Raw genomic sequence first — 23,708 nt, 5'->3', positions numbered from 1 at the left:
AGTGGATTTCTTCAAAGGGTCAAGGCCAGAGGTGAGTTCAGACCGTGGCCTCCTGATGCCAGGGCCTCCTTGCCGACCTTCTGCATCTCTAGCTCCTGGCCTCGTGTCTGGTGCACAGTGGGTGCCTGGTTAATATCTGGGGAAACAGAGTCAGGACCAGTATGTATGCCACTGGGTGGCAGATTCAGGGCAAAGAAAAAATCAGTTTTGTATTAGTTAGGATTCTTTAAAGAAATCGAATCAATAGGATGTATAAATAGAGCGAGATGTACTGTAAGGAATCTGTAGGGTCAGCCAGCAGGCTGGAGACTGGGAGTGGAGTAACAGTTCAAGTCTGAAGGCTGTCTGTGGCAGAATTCCTTCTTCCTCCAGGTGATCAGTCTTTCTCTATTAAGTTCTTCAACTGACTGGATGAGTTCTACCCACACTATGGAGGGTTATCTGCCTTACTCAAAGCCTACTAATTTAAATGTTCATCTTATCTAAAAATACCTTCACAGAAACATCAAGAATAATTTTTTAAAATTTATTTTTTATTAAGGTAACATTGGTTTATAACATTATATGTTTCATGTGTACAACATTATATTTCCACTTCTGTATACAACTACAGCACGCTCATCACTAGAATAATGTTTGACCAAACATCTGGGTACCATGGCCTCACCAAGTTGAGACACAAAATTAACCATCCCGAATATCACTGCTGAGTTTATTGTCTGCTCTTTAGGTAAGAGCTCCATGGCAGTGAGAATAATCTGGTGAGTGGAAAATGTTGTGTTTCATAGACATGATATCATTTTTACTCTTTGGGAGTGACTCGCCAGCCCTGCAGAGAATTCCAAGATGTTCCAGGTGCTGACCTGGTCCCCTCTGAGCTTCTAGTCAACAGGTGGAAGTGGGACCTGTACCAATGGCAGTGAGCGTGTGAACACGCCAGCCGGCACTGACTCTCTCTCTCGTCTTTGCAGTTAACTCTTGATTCTCTAAGTTCAGCCCTGATATTTTACTTCCCGCTCTGCTCATCATTCTTACCCACATATCCCTGCCAACGCCTCAAACTAAAACCAAGTACAGTTCAATGCATGGTGTGGTAGTTAAAGGGCTCACTGAATAACCCGTCTGGGCTGGAATCCCGGCCATGGCCACGCGGGCAGACCCTCAGAGAGACCATTTGCCTCGATCACAAGGACAATAGCACCTTTTTCTAGGCAGGAGGAAGTGACACAATTGTTATGAGATGCTAGGCACGGTGGTACCCAGCTGGCAGTCGACACTCAGTAAGTGTTTACTCTCACGGTTAAGAGTCATTCTCCCATCCAGACTTTCAGGTTCAAAAGGGGAGAATGTCACCAGTGACCCTGACTTAACCTTCCAGGTCCTTTTCCTCCCCTCCTTATCCTCTGTATGTAAATGTTGTATTTTTAGCAAAGAGCAGAGAGCTTTCAGACTCTTTATCCTTCTCCCCCACCAGAACCTAAAAATACGCTTGATGAGTATAAATTTGCTCATGGAAAGTAAAAGAGAAATATTGCACCAGAGAAAAGACGTATGAAGGCACCCATGTGACAGAATGGCTGTGAAGATATATAAACATATGTAAAGACACACACGCACACACATAAAGAAAGAATGTGTGACTCAAAAGGTCAAACCAGTGCAGCCCAGCAGCTTGAATGGGCACTGCTCTTTCTGTCCCACTCACAGAAGCATGGGGGTCTAGGTTTTACGACTTTGCTAGTTTGATAAGTGGAAAATTGTTTCTTAATGCTTTAATCTGTATTTTTACTCACTTGTGAAATTCAATATTTTCTTCATATATTCATTTCCAACTTGTGAATTGCCTGATTGGGCCTCCTTATTTTTTTTAAAGACTTTTATTTTAATTTTTAAAAATTTATTTAATATTTTTTATTCATTTATTTTTGGCTGCGTTGGGTCTTTGTTGCTGCGCGTGGGCTCTCTCTAGTTGCGGCGAGCAGGGGCTACTCTTTGCTAAGGTGCGCGTGTTGTTCCGTGGCATGTGGGATCCTCCCGGGCCAGGGCTCGAACCCGTGTCCCCTGCGTTGGCGGGCAGGTTCCTAACCACTGCGCCACCAGGGAAGTCCCTAAAGACTTTTTTTTAAGAGCAGTTTTTGGTTCATAGCAAAGTTGAGAGGAAGGTACAGAGATTTTCCATATACCCCCTACACTGACACATGCATAATTTCTCCCATTATAGAAACCCCTCACCAGAGTGTACAACTGTTACAACTGGTAACCTACGTTGACACATGATAAGCATTCAAAATCCACAGTTTCCATTAGGGTTTACTCTTTGTGTTGTACATTCTTCAGGTTTGGACAAATGTGTGACATGTATCCATCATTATAGTTTCATAGAGTATTTTCACTGCCCTAAAAATCCTCTGTGCTCTGCCTGTTCATCCCTTCCCCCTGACTCCCAGTGATCCTTTTACTGTCTCCATAGCTTTGCTTTTCCCAGAATCTCATAATCATACAGCATGTAGCCTTTTCAGATTGGCTTCTTTCACTTAGTAATATGCACTGAACTTTCATCCATGTCTTTCATGGTTTAATTGCTCATTTCTGTTTAGTATTGAATAATATTCCATTGTCTGGATGGACCACAGCTTATCCATTTGCCTACTGAAGGACATCTTGTTTGCTTCCACATTTTGGCAATTATGAATAAAGTTGCTATAAACAGCTGTGTACAGAGTTTTGGTGTGGATATAAGTTTTCAACTCCTTTGGGTAAATACCAAGGAGCGTGATTTTGGACTGGATGCTAAGAGTATGCTTAGCTTTATAAGAAACTGTCAAACTGTCTTCCAAAGTGGCTGCACCATTTTGCAGTCAGCAATGCAATGAGCGTTTTTGTTGTTCCACATCCTCGTCAGCATTTGGTGTTGTCACTGTCCCAGATCTTGCTATTCTAATAGGTAGGTAGTAGTGGTACCATATAATTGAGCAATCACACTCCTTAGTACGGGTTATAACAAACTGGTGTGGCTTAACTGTTTAACATGCAGACCCAATTTTGGGGTCATGTTATACTCACAGAAACTTATTTACTACAACGTCTCTCTAAATCTACATGATATACACATGTCATGTAATACCTAAGTGACATATACCACTGCACACCATTAAATATACCCGAGTAAAGACACCAGTCTGCTTAGTCATTCCCCAATGTTAAGAGATTTCAGTTGTTTTGCCCCTTTAATGCCACAATTAATGCAGCTGTACTCCTCCATCTCAGCAGAGATGACTTTTTATTTCTCAAATGTGTCTCTTTGTGTGCATGTTTATTTGTGCACACACAGGCAGGCTTTCTATTTGCTCACTTTTGTGTGTGTGTTTCCATGTTATTGTCCAAAAGAAGATTTGCTGGATCAAAAAACACGATCAGTTTTATAGCTGTCATTGGCTAGATTTTAAAGAAAGAATGGGGTGGTTTTCCCAGTCCCTTGGTGGACTTTCACTAAACACTTGCTGGTGAACTTTCACTAAACACTTGCTGGTGAATTACTTGTTTCTTTTAGAAGAAATCCCCACACAGAACCTTCTGAGATGAGGTCCAGGGTGAGTATTCCAGGTCAACCATCCCATTATGTGGATGCCCCAGTCCTGGGGTCCCGTCATGAAGACGACTGTGGTCTCCCAGACCCATCAAACAGGAGTCTCGTTTGAATCGCATGAGAGGACAAAGACCCCGCTGGGACAAGTCCTAGGTAAAAAGATCCATTTCTAATCACCTTTTTTTTTTTTTTTTTGCGGTACGCGGGCCTCTCACTGTTGTGGCCCCTCCCGTTGCGGAGCACAGGCTCCGGACGCGCAGGCCCAGCGGCCATGGCTCACGGGCCCAGCCGCTCCGCGGCATGTGGGATCTTCCCGGACCGGGGCACGAACCGTGTCCCCTGCATCGGCAGGCGGACTCTCAACCACTGCGCCACCAGGGAAGCCCTCTTCTTTTTTAAAAGAAAATTCTAGTCATTTTCACACCCTGGTGATACAGAGACGATCCTTGCTTCATCTATGGGCACCTCTCATACAGACAGATAATTCCATTTGGGTAACAGTTTAGACCCTGACCTGCTGTAAAAGGGGTTTAGTGGCTAATTGTCAGCAGGAAAGTCCATTAACAATTCCTGGGAAATAAAAATAGAACGTGGGTGATAAAGTCTAACCTTGTTTCCTCTGCGCTCAGTCTAGTCGGCTGGCTCCCAGGGTACTGCGCGCAGGGGCCTTGTGCCCGGCCCTTCAGACCAGGGTTCCTGGTGCAAAACGGCAGCACCCGCACCTCAGCTCAGGGCGCTACACAGAAGGTCCGTTCCCGCGCACTCAGTTCAAGATGGCGGGCGGTCGCCTGCCGAGACGCAGCACCTGGCACTGCGATGGGGGGTGGGGGGCGTGAGCAGCAGCTGCGCCTGCGCTGCTGGCGAGAACCCCGCCCCCTCCCCGCTAAAGCAGCCCCAATCGGGCCTGTTGGGAGAGCGCGTGCTCTGGAGCACGAGCTCCCACCTCCCCATTCTGTGATCAAAGAATAAAGCTTTCCTTTGCTTCTGAACTGAACTCGGCCTCATTCTATTGGAACGACGCTGGGCAGGACGCTTGTTGGGGACGGGAGGGCAGGTGAGTTGCTGAGTCAGTGCTAGGAGAGGTGTGAGCAGAGCATGGGCAAGCTCAGGAGGAGACCTCACGGGTGAGTGGAATCTGAGCAGGTTTCTGGAGGCTGATGGATTCCACCAGAGGGGCAGAGAAGAGGCTGGTTTGGGCCACATTTTTGCAAGATGTGCTGAACACTTCGATTGCATCTTGTAGGTGCCGTTGAGGACTTAAAGGCAGCAGAAAAGCAGAAATCCAGGTTAGTACAATGACCTTTTGCTTTACAAAAGTCTCATAAGAAAACCTTGCATGTTCCATTTTTTAAAAATTGGATAAATCCTCAGTTATGTACCATTGGATTTTTATCCCTGCTTAAGTTGTATCAGAACCTCTTCATATTTGCAGAGAATTCCAGAGGAGTCAGGCCAGGCCCGTCATACAGTAATCCTAGAGTATAATGACTGCATTCCTAGGGAACATTATATCTCTAGGAAGCTGAGACCCACCCAGGACCTGACACTTCCCAAACACATCTTGGAGCAGCCACCGTCCCTCCTTCCCGGGAGAGCATGGTGCACAACCTTGGGGTGATCATGGGGACCAGGGTTTTCATGAGGCCAGTTTTTAAGTCCCCAGGGGTGACCTGGCTGATGAGGGGGGTGGTGCGGTTGACAGACCAGGGTTGGCACTTTGTGAAGCACTCGGCCTGGTCAGAATGAGACACAAGTGAGGAGATTTTAAGGGGGTAGGTGTGGGCAGAATAAACAGAGGGGTGATTCTCAGGGGAGAAGGCCTGGATCAGCGACTGTCTGGGGAGAACCCAGAAACCACACAAGCCTGGCAGACACCTAGGCTAGTGGAGAAGCGAGAAGAATGGGAAGAGTCGTGAGAAGAGCAGGGGAACCAACGAGAAATTCTGCCAGCCCACTTGTATGGGGATGGTTCTGCCTCAGTGACCTATTGCAGTAATGGAAAAGCCTCCCACCCTGGTTTGGCCAACTTTGGGGAAGTGAGAACTGGTTTGGCGACTTTGGGGAAGTGAGAAGAAAGGCCAAAGGGAAGCACTTTGACGTCGCCTTACCAGAGCTGCTTCACCACAACAGCTCTGCAGCTGTGTGGCAGCTGTTCTCTGCTCAGCGAATCTGAGGACAGTGAGGCCCTGTGACCAGGGCTGGGTGACTCTGGGCAGGCCTCTTTTCATTCTGTCCTTGCTTTAGATACTAAACCAAGGACAGGTACCGATACAATAATCTTCACGCTGCACAGGACCTGTGTTTCATCCATGGCTACTTTTTGAACAGTTTAGTCCAGGTTTGTGTGAGTGAATAATCCTCCACAGCCTGCCCAAGCCAGTGGAAGCCTCCACTGCCCTGGGGAATTCGTGGCCAACTGTCAGAGTTTTTTTTCTGGGGGGGGAGGGCTATTTTGACTCCAGACTCTCTCTCTTTCTCTCTGGAGGTCTTGATTCAGAAGTCCCTATTGTATGCACTACTTGGGTGCTGGGTAGCTTCAACATGGCCTCAGTAGGAACAAAGCCAGATAGTCAAGGTGGGTGGTCCATTGGGGGCCACAAATGTCATCGATCAAAATTGGCAACTCAGGACAGAGGCCTGAGAGTTTGGGTTAGGGGATGAAGTTTAAAGAAAAAAGTTCTTTCTGATCTGAAATGACATGAATAACTGAGGTACCTATGTCGGAAAGGCGGACATTTCTATGGCAGCAACACAGGTGGCCTGAGTGGGTGAGGTACGTGGGCCACGGTGGAGAGGGGAGGGCAGTTCCTCAAGCCTGCCTCCACTGTCTCAAGCCAGAGCTTCTTGGTTTCCCCATCAAGGAAGGATGCAGAAGGTCCCTGTTTGTAGCGTCGTTCTGAGGGCTGGGTGTCTGCCCCGGCAAGTGGCAGCGTTTCTGTGCTGAGCATGGCAGCTTCCTCTCTAGAAAGCGCTTCCCTTTTCAGACACGGACACCCTTGTTTTGGAGGGAGGAATAGACCGTAGCTTCTAGAACCAATTTCGATTACATACAGAAAAATGAGCTCAGGGCTGCTGAGAGTGACAAACTACGTGGGGGTAAACTGAAGCCCCCCTCCCCATGATATTAGGAACTGCGGGAGAGGGTGGGCTGCACCCTCAGACCCTCCTGCCCGTTCGCCCAGCCTCTGTCAAGTGCCATTTATGACATGGAAATGCTCCCTGCAGATGGCCTGGGCTGGCATCACCCACTTTCCGGAGGGGGATGCAGTCTCCAGCCGTGGGCCCGGTTCCCTCCCCAACCCCCCCCCCAACCCCCCCACCCCAGGCGGGACGGGTCCTCTCTCCACCCCGGGCGCCTTGCAGCCGGCAGCCCCTGGGTCGGGTGCGGGCGAGGGGGAGGGGGACTCTGCAGAGACGTGTCCGAGGCCGCCGGCCGGCGGGTGGGAAGAGGCCCTGTGCCAGGACGCCGCAGGCCCGGGGGCTGGGGGCCGGGTGGCTGACGCCGTCGGGGGCGTTCCCAGAAGCCGGGCCGCCGAGGTTTCCCCGCAGCCCCGGGAGGAGCCGGCGGCGGCCACGTGACCCTCCGCGGCGCGGCCGGCGGCCCCGAAATAGCAGCGGCTGCGGATCCGCCCGCGGGCTGAGCGAGGGGAAGGCGGGGACCGGAGGACGCCAGCTGGCGGGGCGCGGCGCGGCGCGGCTCCGGAGGATGCTGAGCTCCTGTCCGGCCCGGCCCCGAGCTCATGATGGCCATCCGGGAGCTCAAAGTCTGTCTCCTCGGGGTAAGTCCTGCGCCGCCATTCGCCGGGGGCCCGGGTCCGCGCGCCCCTGGTCGGCGCGCCTCCCTCGTCCCCAACTTCCCCTGCCCACCCCCCGTCCGTGCTCCCCCCGTGTCCCCTGCACCCCCTCTCCAGCTCCCCCGGGCCCCCTCCCCGTCAGGCCCTGCTGGTTCCGGGCCCGAACCTGAACGGGAGCTTTCTCGACTCGTCGTCCGTCCGCCGCCGGCCCGCGTCCCCGGAGTTGCTCGGGCCGGGCCGGGCGCCCGGGACCCTTCCGCGGGGACAGGAGCCGCGGCCCTCACCTCTGAGGGCTTTCTCCTTCGCCTTTAATAATTTCCTTCCGGCGGAAACTTTAAGTTACTCAGCCAAGGCGCCGACTCTTTCTGCCTCCCTGGGCCAACTGGTTTATTTACTTGTTTAAAAAGAAAGCCCAGCTCAGGGTGAGAAAATGCGCGAGGGGATGACCTGGCGGGAAGGTGAAGAGAGAACAACGGATGGTAGAAAACCGCGCCTAGGAAACTTTTAGTGCCGCGGATAAAGGCAAGATGAGAGAGTCCTCCCCTGTCCCCACTTCCCCTCCCGAAGTGGGTCCTTCTGAGCCCGAAGAAACTTGGAAGAAGCCAGAAACAAAGACAGACACAAACACCCAAGTGGTGCGGACCTGTCAGATGGCACTGGACAGGCCCCTTGGGACCGCCCAGGGGAGTCAGATGGTGTTAAGGGTCTCCTCCTCTTGGGTGCGCATATCAAATTCCAGAATTACTTCTTTGGGAAGAGCTGGTTTGAAGCCCTGTTTTCAGCAGCTTTTGGTAGGAATGCCTAGTGTTCTGCCGATCTGGTCGCCCAAGAAAACCATTTCTGAAAAGAGCAGCAAAGGTTGGACTAACTGGTCTGTCAAGACGGATGTGCAGAAGTAGATAAAGAAGAAATGGTTCTAGGTTAGGACTGGGTTGTCGCAGACCAAGGGGCTGTCTGGGCTCCCTCTAGGCTCTTCTGGAACCTGGGGCAGAACGATGCTCTTGGCTGTCTCCCCTCGCTGTCCTTTGCTGGAACCCCCATTTACACTAGGTCTTCGGTTGGCCTCGAATTCCAGGGGATCAGGCAAAGGCCCCCCTTCCCTGTGCCCCTCCCCCTGCCTGCTGTGCCATGGCCTGGATTTGGATGGGATGCTGTTCTGGCCTTCCTCTGTTGACCTTATCGGTGTTGCAGGGGTAGGTTGCACCGTCTGCCAGGCTCTCTAACATAAGCCAGACATAAATTCCAGGAATCGCATGCTTTCCTTGTGAGGACTCATTTCAGCCTCAAGGAGGCCCTTCAAAGACTCAGAAGGAACGGCGGATCCCAAGGAATCAGAGGCAGCTTTGACGTGTGTTGTGTGTGTCAGGATTGGCTTTGGGAAGAAATGAAGTCGGAAGTGACTTGCCTGCCCCCACCGCATGAATTATTTGCAATTTTGCTACTTAGGGGTGAGTCTGTTTCCTTCTATAAGGAACTGATCAGGTAGAAAGAGCCCTGTACCCGGAGGCGGCAAGCCTGGCTTCTCATTCTCTCCCATTCATTGGCTGTGGTGTTTTGGACCAGTACCTTAGTTGCATCGTCTGTGAACTGGACATAATAGCATCTTCCCTTTTAAGGCAGAGGACTATAGCAGATGATCACCTAAGATACATGGTACCATTTCCTGCTACCCTGTGATTCCAAGCCTGGGAGATGAGAAAGCTGGAGGAGCTCCCTATACTTCTTTTTGTCTCATCTCTAAGAATGGAACGCACTCATTCAGTGATTTCCTGGAGACAGTGCCTCTCCTTGTTTGCTGGTCCTTTGCAGTGGCTCAGTTGGTAGGAGGTTGGGCTTGGAAGGGAAGAACGGTCCCAAAGCAGAGCAAGAAGATGTTTCTGAGCAGATGGAGACCTTGAAGCTCCAATCCCATCACACCGTATCCGTGGCCTTCTTTTTTTGAGAGTGGCTCTAGGTTTTAGTCTTGCTTAGGTCGGAAGACATCTTATTTGAAATCTTTGAAAGGGCCAGTGATCTTTTTATCACACTGAGTAATGTGTCTTAAGTTCCCCCCGTTTGGCTGGTCCTGTCCTGGGCAAGATGTGTGTGACAGGGTATGTTCTCAGCGGCTCCTCCAGACAGGGTGATGCTCTGGGTGAGACAGCACTTGGGTGAGGCTACAGCCGTTCTAACTGCTGGGTCTGCTCTCTTGATTTGGGAGAGAAGCCTGTGGATCCGCGGCTGGAAGAGGGAATCAGTGCCAAACCCAGCGTCCTCTCAAAATTTTAAGAGGCGTCCCGGCTCCTTTGTTCTATGTGTGGGAGGCCTGTCTTTTCTGGATGAAGTCTTGCATGCAGCCAGCCCTCAGCTTCCTGTTTTTAGCCATCGCCCCACCTCCCTGAAATCTCAGTCTGACCCAGGCCCTAGCAGCCGTGCCCACTGTGGGCGTCACTGTCTGTTGGGCCCTGGTGAAAAGGTGATGGGAATGAGGACCGCTTAGCTGCAGCCCTGCTCGCTCACTGGAGAGGCTGAGGGGCTGGTCCTTTTGTGCCTGGTGATGGTCCCTGTTCCTCAGTGATTACTTGGGGACGTGCTTCCCATTTAAGGCACACGGTTGTGTTTGGCACGGGCGGTGCAGGCTTTCCTCCCTCTCAGCTGAAGCCTCATGCGCCTCGAGGGGCTGGAGGTTCCCCACCGGAGGGTCATATGCAGAAGGTGGCAGTGGAGTGGGCCAGGTGGCATGTACCTGTGCCTTTCAGAACCCTGATGTTAGATGTGTCTGATCTTACTTCTTTTGGTGAGTGCTCTCGGATGGAACCACAGCCATCTGTGGAACATTCCCTGCATGCTTTGTGCTAGCGCAGGGTTTATTTAGCCTACCTGTTAGAGATTTTTGACCTTGCTGCTTTCACGGGTAGACTTCGTCGTGTTTCTCCCAAGCCTTCGTGAGTGCCCTTTCCTGGGATAAGCCGGGCTGTCGTGGAAGTGAGCCGGGCAGGAGGGTGTTGACGGGGGTCTGCGTTGGACTCTTCGGACACATGAGTCTCATTCTTGCCAATAAAGTGCCAATCATCCTGCTCTGTGAATCTCAGCTAGTATTATGAAACATGTAGCTTAAAAACAACTCCATTAAAAACAGCAAAGTATGTTAAAAAAAAAACAAAAACTAACAAAACCAATATTGAGGCAGCAGCTGTTCCAACCCCAAAGGTGGAAAGCTTCCCAGTATGCATTTTTAAAACACATCACCACGTGGCAGAAAGTGAGAGGAGGGAGAGGAGGGGAAGGAGGTGGGGGGGGGGGGGCGGGGAGAGGAGGGGGAGAGGGGGAGGGAGAGAAGGAGGAAAGGATATTTCTTGTCTTTCATTATTTCCTCTGGGTGTGTACACTTAAAAACTGCTTCCGAATGGAATCCCTGAGAGATTTATATTTGGACTTCGGTTGTCTTGACGACAGTTTAGAGATCTCTGCCACTTCCTCCACAGCTGAGTGGCATGGTTAAGAGGCCACCGTCAGGGCCTTGGTGAGGCCTCTCCTCTGGCCTCTGTTAGAATCTGCTTAGTGCTTCATCACAGAGCAATCCAGTCCCTGGGATGTTCTGTGACATGTGGGCAGTGGGGACTTCTAGCCTGTCCGGACCTTCACGAGAAAGGGCTGTGGGACCCCCGAACACCCATGAGGCTGCTCACAGCCAGCAGATCGGCCCGAGCCGTGGACGCCGGCACAGCCGGCTGAATGAGGGTGAGCGCTCCTTACCGAAAGTGTTCCATAAGGTTATGTGAATCGTGGGGTCCTTGTGGAAGGAACAATGCATAGGATGGGGAAGCGCAGCCCAGGCAGCCATCAGCATTGCTTTCCAAGCCTGAGATTCTGTTAACATACTCATTTTTGAGGGGCTTCCCTGGTGGCGCAGTGGTTAAGAATCCGCCTGCCAATGCAGGGGACACGGGTTCAAGCCGTGGTCTGGGAAGATCCCACATGCCGCGGAGCAACTAAGCCCGTGCGCCACAACTGTTGAGCCTGCGCTCTAGAGCCCGCGAGCCACAACTACTGAGCCCGCGAGCCTAGAGCCCGTGCCCTGCAACAAGAGAAGCCACCGCAATGAGAAGCCCACGCACCGCAATGAAGAGTAGCCCCTGCTCGCTGCAACTAGAGAAAGCCCGTGGGCAGCAACGAAGACCCAACGCAGCCAAAAATAAATAAATAAAATTTAAAAAAACCACACATACCCTTTTTTTTTTTCTTTCCCAGAAACTAGCATTTCTTTTTGCGGGGGAAGTGGGGAGGGGAGTGGGGGGTTGCAGAGAGGCTAGGAACTTACAGTAATTCGTTTCTTACCTGATTCCTCTATGAAACTGAACCCCTGTGGAAAGTGTGGTTTAGCGTTGGTGACTCTGGGACGAGAATAAATATTCACAATAGAGCGGGACGTCTCCCAGCAGGGCCCGGTGCGTAGTGACACTGAGCCCCCGAGCCGGGCTGCTGGGCTCCACCAGGCCCTCGCTCCTCTTCTGCTCAGGGTCAGTATGGCCGCATCTCACCCTGAGCCCAGCGTGTGCATCAGTCATCTGTGGGGCATTTTCAAACGTCTCTGGTCCTTCCCCAGCCCTTGTCTGTAGCTCTCAGGCGTGCTGCCCCACCTCTACCGCCGCCCAGCGTCCCTGTTTCAGTGAGTGTGTTGTATCCCCGAGATCTGCTCCAAGGCTCTGGCCGTTGGAAAACAGAAAACTTTACATTTTAAGGTGCCAGGACATGAAAAGATTTTGAGGTCACGCATTAGAACAGGTCTTCAAATTCAGTTTTGTCCAACAGGTTAGACTAATTTTGGTGCTTCCGTGTCTGTACATATTACACTTTCATTTGTCTTAGTTTCTATAATTTGTCATATGTGTTGGAAATTGGAATAGACTTTCCTTCACTCAGTCGTTCACTGATTATCGAGCACTTCTTTCATGCCGGGAGCTTGGGCGGCTGCAGGTGGACAGGACAGCCACGATCCCTGTCTTCAAGGCACTCTGCCTCTCCCACGACGTGGACACAATGACACGTGAACTAAATGACATCACCAGTATCCTTGCGACAGCACTCACCACGGAGCCACGCCCAATAGAATTAACAGAGTAGGATGACAATAAATATTGACTGTCGTCCATCTTATCAGGTGTGAGGACAGGTGAGGGACAAAAAGGTTTTGCTCAAGATCTGTCTTGAGTACCTGCGGTGGATAAGGTGCTGTGTCAGCTCTACTGGAGGTGGAAAGTCGGGAGGCTGGGTTCTAGTCCCGCTTGTGGTGGAGAGGCTCCCGGTTGGGCAGGTAAGACAGGAGCTAGCATCCGTGGCTGTGGTGACAAGAAGGATGCTGGAGGTGTCACATGGCGCCACGGGAGACATGCAGGTTATGTTAAGTGCAGTGGGGGGCTGGGAACTGAGCCATCTGGAAGGTCTCCTGGCGTGGGAAGGATTTGCACAGGGCTTCAAAGGACACGTAGGGCTTGGACAGGGAAGGAAAGGTGGGCATGGACCCCAGGCCTGGGAGAGCAGGCTCTGGATCTCACTCTATTTTCTGGAAGGCTGAGGTGGTGGGAGGGTGTGGGGAGGTGATGAGCACCGCCTCCCGCTCCCAGGCTGACGGCTCTCCTGCTGACCCCACAGCCTCTAGCAGGGGGTCTTTTATTTTAACTCCCCTTTCCTGTTTTATTTTGAAAAACAACAAACTTACAAAGCAGTTGAAAGAGCAGTAGAACGAATGTCTATAGCCTTCTCACCTGGAGTCAGAAGGGATGACTTTTTGTCACTCTTGCTTTCCTCTCTCTAGTACACAAAAAATATTGGCTTTTCCCCCTGAACCATCTGAAAGTGAGTTGCAGACATTATGACACATCATCCCTACAGTCTTCAGTGTGTATCTTTTAGGGACAAGGACATTCTCCCCCCACACAACTGTAACATCATCATCTCACCTCTGACGCTGAACACAGCAATAGTGTCAGTCGTGTAGTTCACATCCAGGATGCAGTCAGGGATCACGTGTTACATTTGCTTCTCACAGCTGCTTCTTAACATCTCTCATCTAAAACCGTTCCTCTCTTTTTTTTTTTCCCACCACGACATTTGTGTTTTTGAAGAATCCGGACAGTTGTCTTGTAGAAAGTTCTAGCATCTCGATTTGTCTGTTTACTTCTTCGTTGCTTCTTCTGGGTTAAGTGGTGGGAAGACAACCTAGGTGATGTTGAATGGTTGTATCTTTTTCTGTGCTCATATGGAAGTAACTCTTTCTCATTTACCTCTATGGCACTCCTTCAAAAAATACTCCTGGCTTTTATGAGCACCAGGCAGTGGTGTGTCTGAACAAAACCAAGGGCCTTGATCATGTGGGTCAGACGCTTTAGCGGGGACTGAAGGTGCACAACCGAAATCAACTCGGGGTGAGTGAGATGCTGAGCTCACCCACCTACCCATCTGCTCGTCCACCTCCCACCCCCGGGGCTCCCGCGACCCTTCCTGGGCTCTGGGTCCTGACTTTCCACAGAGCACTGACCACTTCCTGACAGACCACATGATTTATTTTCCCCACCTAATTGCTAAAGCTGCTGAGAGTTGCAGGTGTCCTGAGGAGTTTGTCAGCAGAAATAAAGAAAAGAAAAGTGGGATTTAACATTGGGGTCCCGGAGCGAGCTTCTCCTTGTGGAACCTTCTGTCTCGAGTCTTTTTCTGATTATTTCCTTGCTCCTGATGCCCCAGCCCTGCTCTGAATTCTCTGGAGGTGAGGACTGTGCTTCTGCTCGCTCAGTATTTAGCCTGGGCTACTCTCAGTTTCCCTAGAGGTGCCCAGATGACCCGGGTTATCAGAAAACTGGGCCCTGGAGAGAAGCGAAACCTAGGGGAGGTCACTTCCCTCCTATTTTCTCTTCTTTGAGCAAGACGCTGGGAAGCTGGATGCCTTTGTATCAACAGTATGTGTTTTTCTGGAAGAAACAGATACCTGAATTCTTCAGAATTACTTCCTTTCTGCCCTCGTGGAATCACTGTTCTAACTAGGACCTGCAGATAAAATGCATCTTCCTAAAAAGTGCCTCTACCCCAGCCTGCCCTGGAAGGGGAGGAGAGAAAAGGGATGGAGGGAAGGAGAGGTTATGCGGGGGTGGGTGGGTTGGAGAAGACAAGGGAAGGGGAAAGAAGTCTGTGTGAGAGAGAGAGAGAGAGGGAGAATGCCAAGCACACACACACACGCACACACACACAGACACACACACAGACACACACACAGACACACACACAGACACACACGGGGTATCACATAAAGGAGAATGACAAGCACACACACACAGACACGCACACAGACACACAGACACGCACAGACACACAGACACGCACAGACACACGCACACATGCACACACACGCACACATGCACACACACACAGACACAGATACACAGACACACACACAGACACGCACAGACACACACACACAGACACACACACAGAGAATGACAAACACACACACAGACACACACACACAGACACACAGAGAATGACAAGCACACACATACACAGACACAGACACACACAGAGAATGACAAGCACACACACACACCACACACCACACACACACACACACACACACACACGGTATCACATAAAGCTTGCCCTCTGCTGGCAGGGGAAAAGAGCAAAGCCTCCCTCCCTCCCTCCCTCCCTCTCCCCTCCCTCCCCCCCTCCCTCCCTTTACCAAACGATTGGCCAGGGCATTTACATTTGTAGCAAGCTTAATTAAGAAAGTCTTTTTTTAAAAAAAAAATCTCATAGCATCAATACTTCAAAGACATCTTTCATTTGGGGAGGTAAGATATTTTCTAAACTTTTCATAACAAACTTCTGAAAAGCTATTTTTTTTCATTATCCGTGCCCATCTTAATTAGATTTTGAACCTAATGATGAGGCGGGGGAAAGGATTAAGGAGTAAAATGATGGACGTCGATTTGGGTTTGAGATGGCAAAGGCTAGGGATACAGGATGGCGCCTTTAACCTTGTTTCTTTATAATGACACGTAACTGTGCCAACTTGCTCATGTCCTGTTTCCTCGGGTGAGTTGGAAATCCTGCAGCTGTGAAGACAGCATCCTGCCTGCCCTCCTGCACCTCGCAGCTCACCTCCTCATGGTTTTTCTTCCTCTGTCTTTTGTTTTATATCCAGCCGGCTCCTTTATTTTATGGTCAACATCCAGCCCACCGTCCTGCTCCAGAGTTTTCCTGCTGTCTCTGTTCTTTCAGCTCCACATTCTTCCATTGTTTTGTTTCCTTTTTCTCTCCCCTTCTAGTCAGTGAATCATCAGCCTGTCCTTTAAAGAGACACCCAGGGCTTGGCTGTTAGAGGAAAATGTTTCTGACTCTGCTTTCCATCCCTCCCTTCCCCACTGAGTGGGGAGTGTGCTGAGCCCCAGTGCTTGACCTTTCCTCCTGCTGCCAGTGTAGCCCAGAAACCCGGCCAGACTTACCCTGTGGGGAGTAACGAAGGCATTTCATGAATCTTCTTGTTTTAGTGTAAAATAAAACAACAAAAAGGCGTCTGTGTAAAGTAAATTAGGATTTCACTAATGGATCGTGTGCTGTGGGGATGAAGAGAGACCCTTACCAGGTGTGTGCATGACTGCCATGTGGGCAGGTGTAATGACTTCCCGCGGGGGTGTGGGGTCTGTCCTTGGGTTTCCAGCCCAGCAGGGCCCTTGGGCTGATAGGGCGGGAAGCGGGAGGTGAAGTAACAGCATCAGGAGACCCCTGGGATGTCACATGATGCTCAATGGCCAGGTAAGGGGGTGGAGTTTGGGCATGGCTGGTGGAGGGGAGGCTGTAGGTGTCTGAGGATGAGGCTGGGTGCAGAGGAGGGACCGAGAGTGGCCCTGTTTACACCGAGCAGAGACAGGAAAAGGTTCCGAAAGGGCTCGAATGCACGTCCAAGTGCGCCTGGGCCTGATTCGTGCTCACAAATAACTTATTCTTTCTCGTTTGGTTCTGTGCGTTGGTTTATTTAGTGAGCCTGCATTACTAGTGTAATTAACTTAAAACCTGTAAAAATTTACTGCAGGACCCGGGGAGATGTTTGCTGGGTAGAGATCGTTTGGTTGTTGCTGGAAATAACGGGTACACCGATATAAAATTGGAAGGTAATTTGGACGCAACATTGTAAAATCAACTATACTTAAGTTAAAAAAAAAGAAAAAGGAAGTAAATTTGGGTTGTTATTCAGGCTCCTGTTCCATCGCCACGGCAGGGGCGGTGGGGTGGGCAGGGGCATTCCGGGCGTGGTCAGTGGCCCCCCGTTTGGCTTCCCCACCTGTCCCTGATCTAGGGTTTCTCCAAATGGGTCTGGGAGAGGCGTGGGCCTGCCGATCTGTCCTGTGGGATCTGCAGGTTTTCTGTGCTTGTTCATTTCTATGCTGCTCTTTGAAAGGTGAATAAAATTACATCTGGATCTTCCAGGTGATCCTCCTGTAACAAAACTATAGCAACTTTAATGTCCGTTAAAACTGGCCAAGGAGAGGAGAACCCAGGCAGAGTTCAGCACAGAGATCGCGTTGGGGCCACGTGATGACCGAGCGGTTCCGGAGCAGGTGCCTCAGGTATTGATGGACCTGCTCCCGGGTTGGGCACAGCTGGCAGCGGAGTGGACCCACCGTCCCTGACCTCATGGAGCCTACATCCTAGGAGTGACCGTGATTGAGAGCTCTGGGTCCCTGATGTGACAGATGGTGACAGGCGCCCTGCAGAGAAAGCCAGCATGGGCCAGGTGGGCCCATCCCCTACTTGGAGCTGCACCCTCCCCTGCACTTGGGCTTGAGAAAGTCCTCGCCAAGACAGCCTTTAAGTAAACACAGAGACCATATTCTTGAGCCGGCTGGGCCCTCCTGGCAGAGGGAACCCCATGCTGGGGTGGGAGCAGCAGGCTGGCCAGTGTGGCTGGAACAGTGACCAGTGGGAAGAGGGCAGAAGTGGGGTTGGGGGCCTGTTAATTGGGGTCTCGCGGGCCGGTGTGGGAACTGTGGCGTCTCCTGGGAATCCAGCGGGGGCCATGGAAGGTTTTTGTGCAGGGACAGTGATCTGACTCGTCCATCGTGGTGGTCAGCCTAGCGGCCACCTGGAGGGTAGACCACTGGAGGATGCATGCAGGGGAGCCTGTGGCAGGCTGTGACCTTGGTCGCGAGCAGGGTCCCGATCGGGCTGTTTGGAAGGAAGAACTGACAAACTTTGCTGACAGATGTTGTGTGGAATGCAAGGGAAGTAACCCATCCCGGGCACAGGGTGACAGAGCACTCTGACCTTGGGACTGACCGCAGCCCTGAACTGTTTTTCTTCAGGTAGCAACACCATCCATCGTATTAGGTTAATGTTCATTTGAATGGCACTGGTCTGATAGTTTAATTTGTATTTAATTAATGCATTTATCTTTATTTTATAGCTCTAGAATAACAAAAACAATTTGTGGGTACCTTTACTATTTGTATACAGTATATTTACACAACAAGTAATATCTGTGTTGGGTCCCTGGGGTAGCTTTTCTCTTTAAAAGAGCTTATAGAACCTTAACAGGGCCTGAGAAGCATGGCCCTGAGAATATTTTGTAAAGAAAGACGTCTGTGTAAAAAGATGAGTTGTAAAATTTAAAAAAAGTAAATAAAGTAAAAAGATGAGTTGTATTCTTTCTAGACCTCCACCTCAGGTTAGGCTAATCTTAGTAAGACAACTAGTAGAATATTTTTTTTCAATAAGAATAGAAATGTTTTTGAAGTGTTTGCTAAAGTTATAATTGGTGTAATTTACTGATTTGAACATGTTGGTGGGAATTGCATCATTGCACATTTCACTCCCATCAGCCCTGTGCTTCCGTTTTGGTAATCATAGTTATTGTGTCACAGCTAACCATGTACACACCCTTACTCTTGCTTGTGAGCCATGTAGTTACAGATGCTCTGCTGGGGTCTTCTCCTTATGTCCTTGACTTCTTTCTTATTAAAAATTTCCATGGGTAAAAGAAAAACAGTAACTATAAACTCACCAGCACGGTAATGATTTGTAGTTGCCCCCAGCCCTAATCACAGCAACAGTGACAGCAGTAACCGTTGAGGAGGAATTGAAGCAAAACCTTATTCTGTTCTTTCTCAGTCAGGAAAGTGCTTCAGAATGCCTTTTATGAAGAGGGATGTCTTGAGATCACTCTAGTTTATGAGTATCCCTGTAATCAAGACAGCTGACACCTACTGGGTGTAACTCACATACCGGACACCATGCTGTTTCAGTTTTCCACTGCTTTGTGACAAGCCACCCCACACTTAGTGCTTAAAGTAACAGTTTATTTTTCCTTCTCACTATTTAAAAAATAGTTCAGCAATTTGAACCAGGTTTGAAGTACTTCCCTGGAAGAAAAAGGCAGGGTCCTGGCCAGGCTTGGGGAGGTGTGATGGAGGGGCCTGTATTAGCTGTGAAGAGGCAGAGTGCTGTATCAGCTGGGAGGCTGGGACGCATCCAGGACACCACCATGCACGGTGACAGTGACACAGACGTCCCCTCTGTTTGCTTAGCACCTTGCAGGGGCAGCGTGGGGTCCGTAAGTTGTCGCATTGAGTCCTCGGACCGCCCTGTGTGGGGGCCCCTGTCTCTGGTTTGTGGTGTGAGAGGAGCCTTGGCAGGTCCCAGGGCTGTGTGTGCAGAGTGGCCTTGAGCTTGGCTTTATCTGTTGCCCATTTTCCAGCTCATGTGCAGGAAGCCCTGATTTCCAGGCCTTTTTTCCTTCGCTCCCTCAGGGGATCCGTGTTAAGCGCTGTAACTGGGTTCAGGAAATGTCAGGTTGCAAACTGTGGTCCATCATGACGGCCCACCTGCTGGATGGCGGGCCTGCAGGTGTTAGGAGTTTCTAAGGCTGCAGTTGAACTGTCAGCGCGGCTGGACGGGCCTCTTGCCAGCGGAGCACAGTGCATGGTAGGTCACCCTTGGGCCGGCAGACGTGGGTGCTTACTCTGGCTTTGGCGCTTCCTAGCTCGATTCCGCTGGCAAATCACATAACTGCCTGGGTCCAGTTCCCTCCTTTGTAAGATGCTGGCAGTTTGCACAGACATCCCCTCTAACCCTGCCTGGCGTGTCACATGGGAATATGCTCTTACCTCTTCTTCCCCAAACCAGTTTACACCCTGAGAATCTCAAGGCTTGAGAGAGTTTAAGTAGGTTCTTTCCACAAGCGAATCTCCAGTTGAGAAGTTTTCTTTACTCTGCTTAGCTAAGGGATCTGGCCAAGCATAGGTGGTAAGTAATCGCTTTTGACTCACTGTGTTACACTTCAGAATTTCATTCCTTTCATGAATTTGAACAAATTTCTAACCTACTCTTTAAATTTTTTTTTTATAAATTTGATGGTATAAGGTGTAGGCATGTTACTTGGATACACTTAAGTGTTGTAACACGATTGCCAGTGTAGTCGTATAAATATTTGTCACATTGCATAATTCTAGTACAATTTTTGTATTCATTATACCGTGCCTTAGATCTCTATGGCTTATGTACTCCTTGTTACGAGTTTGTGCCCTGAACAATAGCAGTCTTATCCCCCCGACCCCCAATCCCCTGGTCGCCACCATTTCACTGTCTGTTTTTTACAGGTTTAACTTTTTTAGGTTCAACATATAAGTGGTATCACCCAGTACTTGTCTTTCTCTGTCTGACTTACCTCATGTAGCATCATGTGCTCAAGGTCCATCCATGTTGTTGGGAGGATGTCTTCCTTTCTCATGGCTGAATAATACTCTGTTGTGTGGATGTACCACATCTTTTTTATCCGGTCATTCGCTGATGAGCGTTTGGCTTGTTTCCATATCTGGGCTATTGTGAATAATATTGTGGTTAACAAGGGAATGCAGATATCTCGTTGAAATCCTGTTTTCATTTCCTTTGGGTATAAACCCAGAAATGGAATTGGTAGATCATATGGTAGCTCTATTTTTAATGTTTTGAGGAACCTCAATATTACTTTCCATAGCGTTGGACCAATTTACATTCCTGCCACAGTGCACAAGCGTTCCCTTTGCACTGCATTCTCACCAGAACCTGTTGTCTTCTTGGTGATGGCCGTTCTAACAGGTATAAGTTGATATCTCATGGTGATGTAACATATTCTTTACATTAAAAAAAATTTTTTTAACGTTTAAAAAAAATTTTTTTTTTTTTAAATTTTGGCTGCACCGGTCCTAGTTGTGGCATTCAGTATCTTTAATTGTGGCATATGGTATCTTTTCAGTTGCAGCATGCATGTGGATCTAGTTCCCAGACCAGGGATCAAACCTGGGCCCCCTGCATAGGGAGTGTGGAGTCTTACCCACTGGACCACTAGGGAAGTCCCTCTTTACATTTTTTTTTTTTTTTGGCGGTACGCGGGCCTCTCTCTGTTGTGGCCTCTCCCGTTGCGGAGCACAGGCTCCGGGCGCGCAGGCTTAGCGGCCATGGCTCACAGGCCCAGCCACTCCGCGGCATGTGGGATCTTCCTGGACTGGGGCACGAACCCGTGTCCCCTGCATCGGCAGGCCGCTGCGCCACCAGGGAAGCACTTTCTTTACATTTTTATACTGAAGTATAATATTAGTGCAAAAAAGTGCACAAATCTTAATATAGTGCATACTGGATTTTTACAAATTGAACAAACCTATATAAATGCCCAGATCAAAAACCAGAATATTCCTATTAAATGTTTAGGATATGATTTTCTGCCACTTTACGAACACTGAATATTACCAGAACTTTTTATCTTCGCTAATATTATAGATTAAAAATGATAATCTGTTCTAATTTGATTTCATTAATTATGAATGACAGTGATCATTTTTTCATATGTTTATTGACTTACTGTATTTTTTGTTACCTACACATTCACATCATTTACCTAATTTTTATTGGGTTGTTTTTCTTATTGGTTTGTGAGAACTCTTTGTATATTAAGAAACCAAATCCTGGCCTCTCTCACATTCTGAGATGGCCCACACTCTGTCTGTGGAGTGTGTTTCTCTCTAAAGAAATCCACTTCTTACCTATCAAAAAAAAAAAAAAAAAAAAGGAAACCAAATCCTTTGTCATTTTATTGTACAAACTTTTCTTCAGTTTGTTACTTTCTAGTTTACCTTTTTACTGAATTAAAAAAATCATATCAATATTTTAAAATCTTTATTTAGTCAAATATATCAGTCTTTTCCTTTATGGTTTTGTTGTCTATGTCTTGCTTAGAAAGTCGTTCCACATTCTAGTATTATAAAATTTTTTACCTATATTTTAATTTTGCTTTTGTACTTTCGTAGTGTCTTAAAATTTTTTTTAATTAAAAAAATTTGTTTTTGGTCATGTGGCATTTATTTTGGTACAAAGAGCCAGGCTGGGATTCAAGTTTTTTGTTTTTTTCTTCACTCCAAATGTCTAGGTAGTTGTTTCAATACTGTTTATTGATTAAGTCTTCATTATTTACTGATCTGTTAGGTTATTTTTATCATAAATGAAATCTCATTTTCATTTATGAAATGAAAATGTGGATTTTCATTTCATGAAAATGTGTATGTGGATCTGTTTCTGGACTCTATATTGTTCTATTAAAAATACACTGATTTTTGAATCCATCAGATTCAGGAAAGTTTAGAAATAGCATGAAGGAGTCACTTTTGGGGACTGAATGGTTCAGGGGGCCTTGGACACTCAGGGCTGCAATTTGGATCTAGTTCATTGGTTTGCTCATCGAACCACTATTAACGTGTACGAACTTTGTAGGTACCAGTGTATTGAGAGTTTCGTTCGTCTGTGACAATGTCCTCCTTAGCGAGAATGATAATCTGGAACACTGCATATATTGAATTCATTCAGTGGTTACTGGAAGGTGCTTTAATGAATGAAAAATTTGAGGGTGGCTAAAGGGAAAGAGTGATGCTGTGAGCTGAGCTTAGCTGGGTGGTACCTGGCTCTGAAGTGCAATGGCTTCTGTGTTTGGACCAGTTGTAGAAAAATAAGCAGGTGGAGTGGTGAGTTACAGTTTCCACCATCTACAGCACTTGGGTGTTTTCCGTGCTGTGAATCTTTATATTTTTCCCCTTCAGTGTGAGTGGGATTACTTCCATTGGAGTTAGTCCAGAAAGTGCTATGTCAGTGGGAAGTGTGAGTCTAAAAGTTAGGGATACATCGAGCTTAACGTATAACACAGTCCATTTAAAATGATCCTAGGGCTTCCCTGGTGGCGCAGTGGTTGAGGGTCCGCCTGCTGATGCAGGGGACGTGGGTTCGTGCCCCGGTCCGGGAGGATCCCACATGCCGCGGAGCGGCTGGGCCCATGAGCCATGGCCGCTGAGCCTGCGCGTCTGGAGCCTATGCTCCGCAACGGGAGAGGCCACAGCAGTGAGAGGCCCACGTACCGAAAAAAAAAAAAAGATCCTAGATCCTAGGTTCTTCATCTCCCCCAAATAGTGAGCAGGGCTGGAGTCCTTCTTCGTGACAAATTAATGTTTTCCGATGCCTGTAGCGCTGGACTGTAGGGCATATGCTCTGGTCAGGGAAGCGCTGACCCCACATCACGGCGGGTCCAGCACTGTTGTTGCCAGTCAGGTGGGGCAGAGGCTGCTTCCAGGAGGATGCACTTCAGTATTGGGGGCGAATCCAGAGGCACAGGTTCGCCTTCTTTCTAGGAGAATTCTGATTCTTCCTTTCCTCATGGAGTCCCAACCTGAACCCCAGCCTCCCATTTTCCTGGGCCGTCATCACTTCCAGGAGTCACCCAGGAGGGGTGTGGACAGGCTGCCGCCTGCCTCCCAGTTCGCGGCCTCTGCTCCTGCCCTGGGGGGCCAATCCGCGTTCCGTCAGGCGCTGTGTCCCAGCCCCTCTGCCGCCAGCCTCTCCTCTGTCTTCAGGCTCACCTTCCCTCCCGTGAACCCTCACACATGAATCCACGCACGTGACTGGTGAAATTTCACGCGTGTGAAACAGGCTCATAGCTCTGTGACGGAACTCACTTTAGCTGGAATGTTAATTGCCCATCATTCTCAAATATCACAGGATGGAAGACTTGCTTGGCTTAGTTTCAGATCAAACGTAGGGAGAGAACGATTCTCAGAGCACCTGAAAAGTGCCTGAGGAAAGAGCTGCTTCTCCTCTTGAACTAAACTGAATTTTGTCTGGAGTTGGGTGCAGTGTCCAGTCTGAGTTGTATAAGCCATGGAATTAGATGCAGGGAATGTGGTCGATGCTTGTCTTTTATTTTAGGAAATTCCTTGTAGCATTACTTTCAGAGGGAAGCAGATCCTGCCTTCTGAATAGAGGCGAAAAAGGCCAAGAACCTCTTTGGC

General features: G+C 49.0%; 1 protein-coding gene and 1 long non-coding RNA gene across 2 annotated transcripts in view; one reads left to right on the top strand and one right to left on the bottom strand.

Moving 5' to 3' along the window:
* Positions 1–372: 372 nt before the first annotated feature.
* On the bottom strand, positions 373–7,681 carry LOC141276173 (uncharacterized). The gene is made up of 3 exons (XR_012325303.1): positions 7,547–7,681; positions 6,302–6,613; positions 373–4,842 (listed from the first exon to the last, which is right to left on the bottom strand). It is a non-coding gene; the product is annotated as an uncharacterized lncRNA (long non-coding RNA).
* The window catches only part of RAB31 (RAB31, member RAS oncogene family), a 112,377-nt gene continuing 95,826 nt past the window's right edge, over positions 7,158–23,708 (top strand). Inside the window, exon 1 of the mRNA XM_033837566.2 lies at positions 7,158–7,365. Within this exon, the coding sequence (XP_033693457.1) occupies positions 7,327–7,365 (39 nt within the window). The 5' untranslated portion in view covers positions 7,158–7,326. The remainder of the gene's footprint in view (positions 7,366–23,708) is intronic.

The sequence above is a fragment of the Tursiops truncatus genome, chromosome 13, assembly GCF_011762595.2.
Source record: "Tursiops truncatus isolate mTurTru1 chromosome 13, mTurTru1.mat.Y, whole genome shotgun sequence".
NCBI classification, from domain to species: Eukaryota; Metazoa; Chordata; class Mammalia; order Artiodactyla; family Delphinidae; genus Tursiops; species Tursiops truncatus.
The sequence above is the reverse complement of the archived record's forward strand: the minus strand, read 5'-3'. Positions and strand labels throughout refer to the sequence as shown.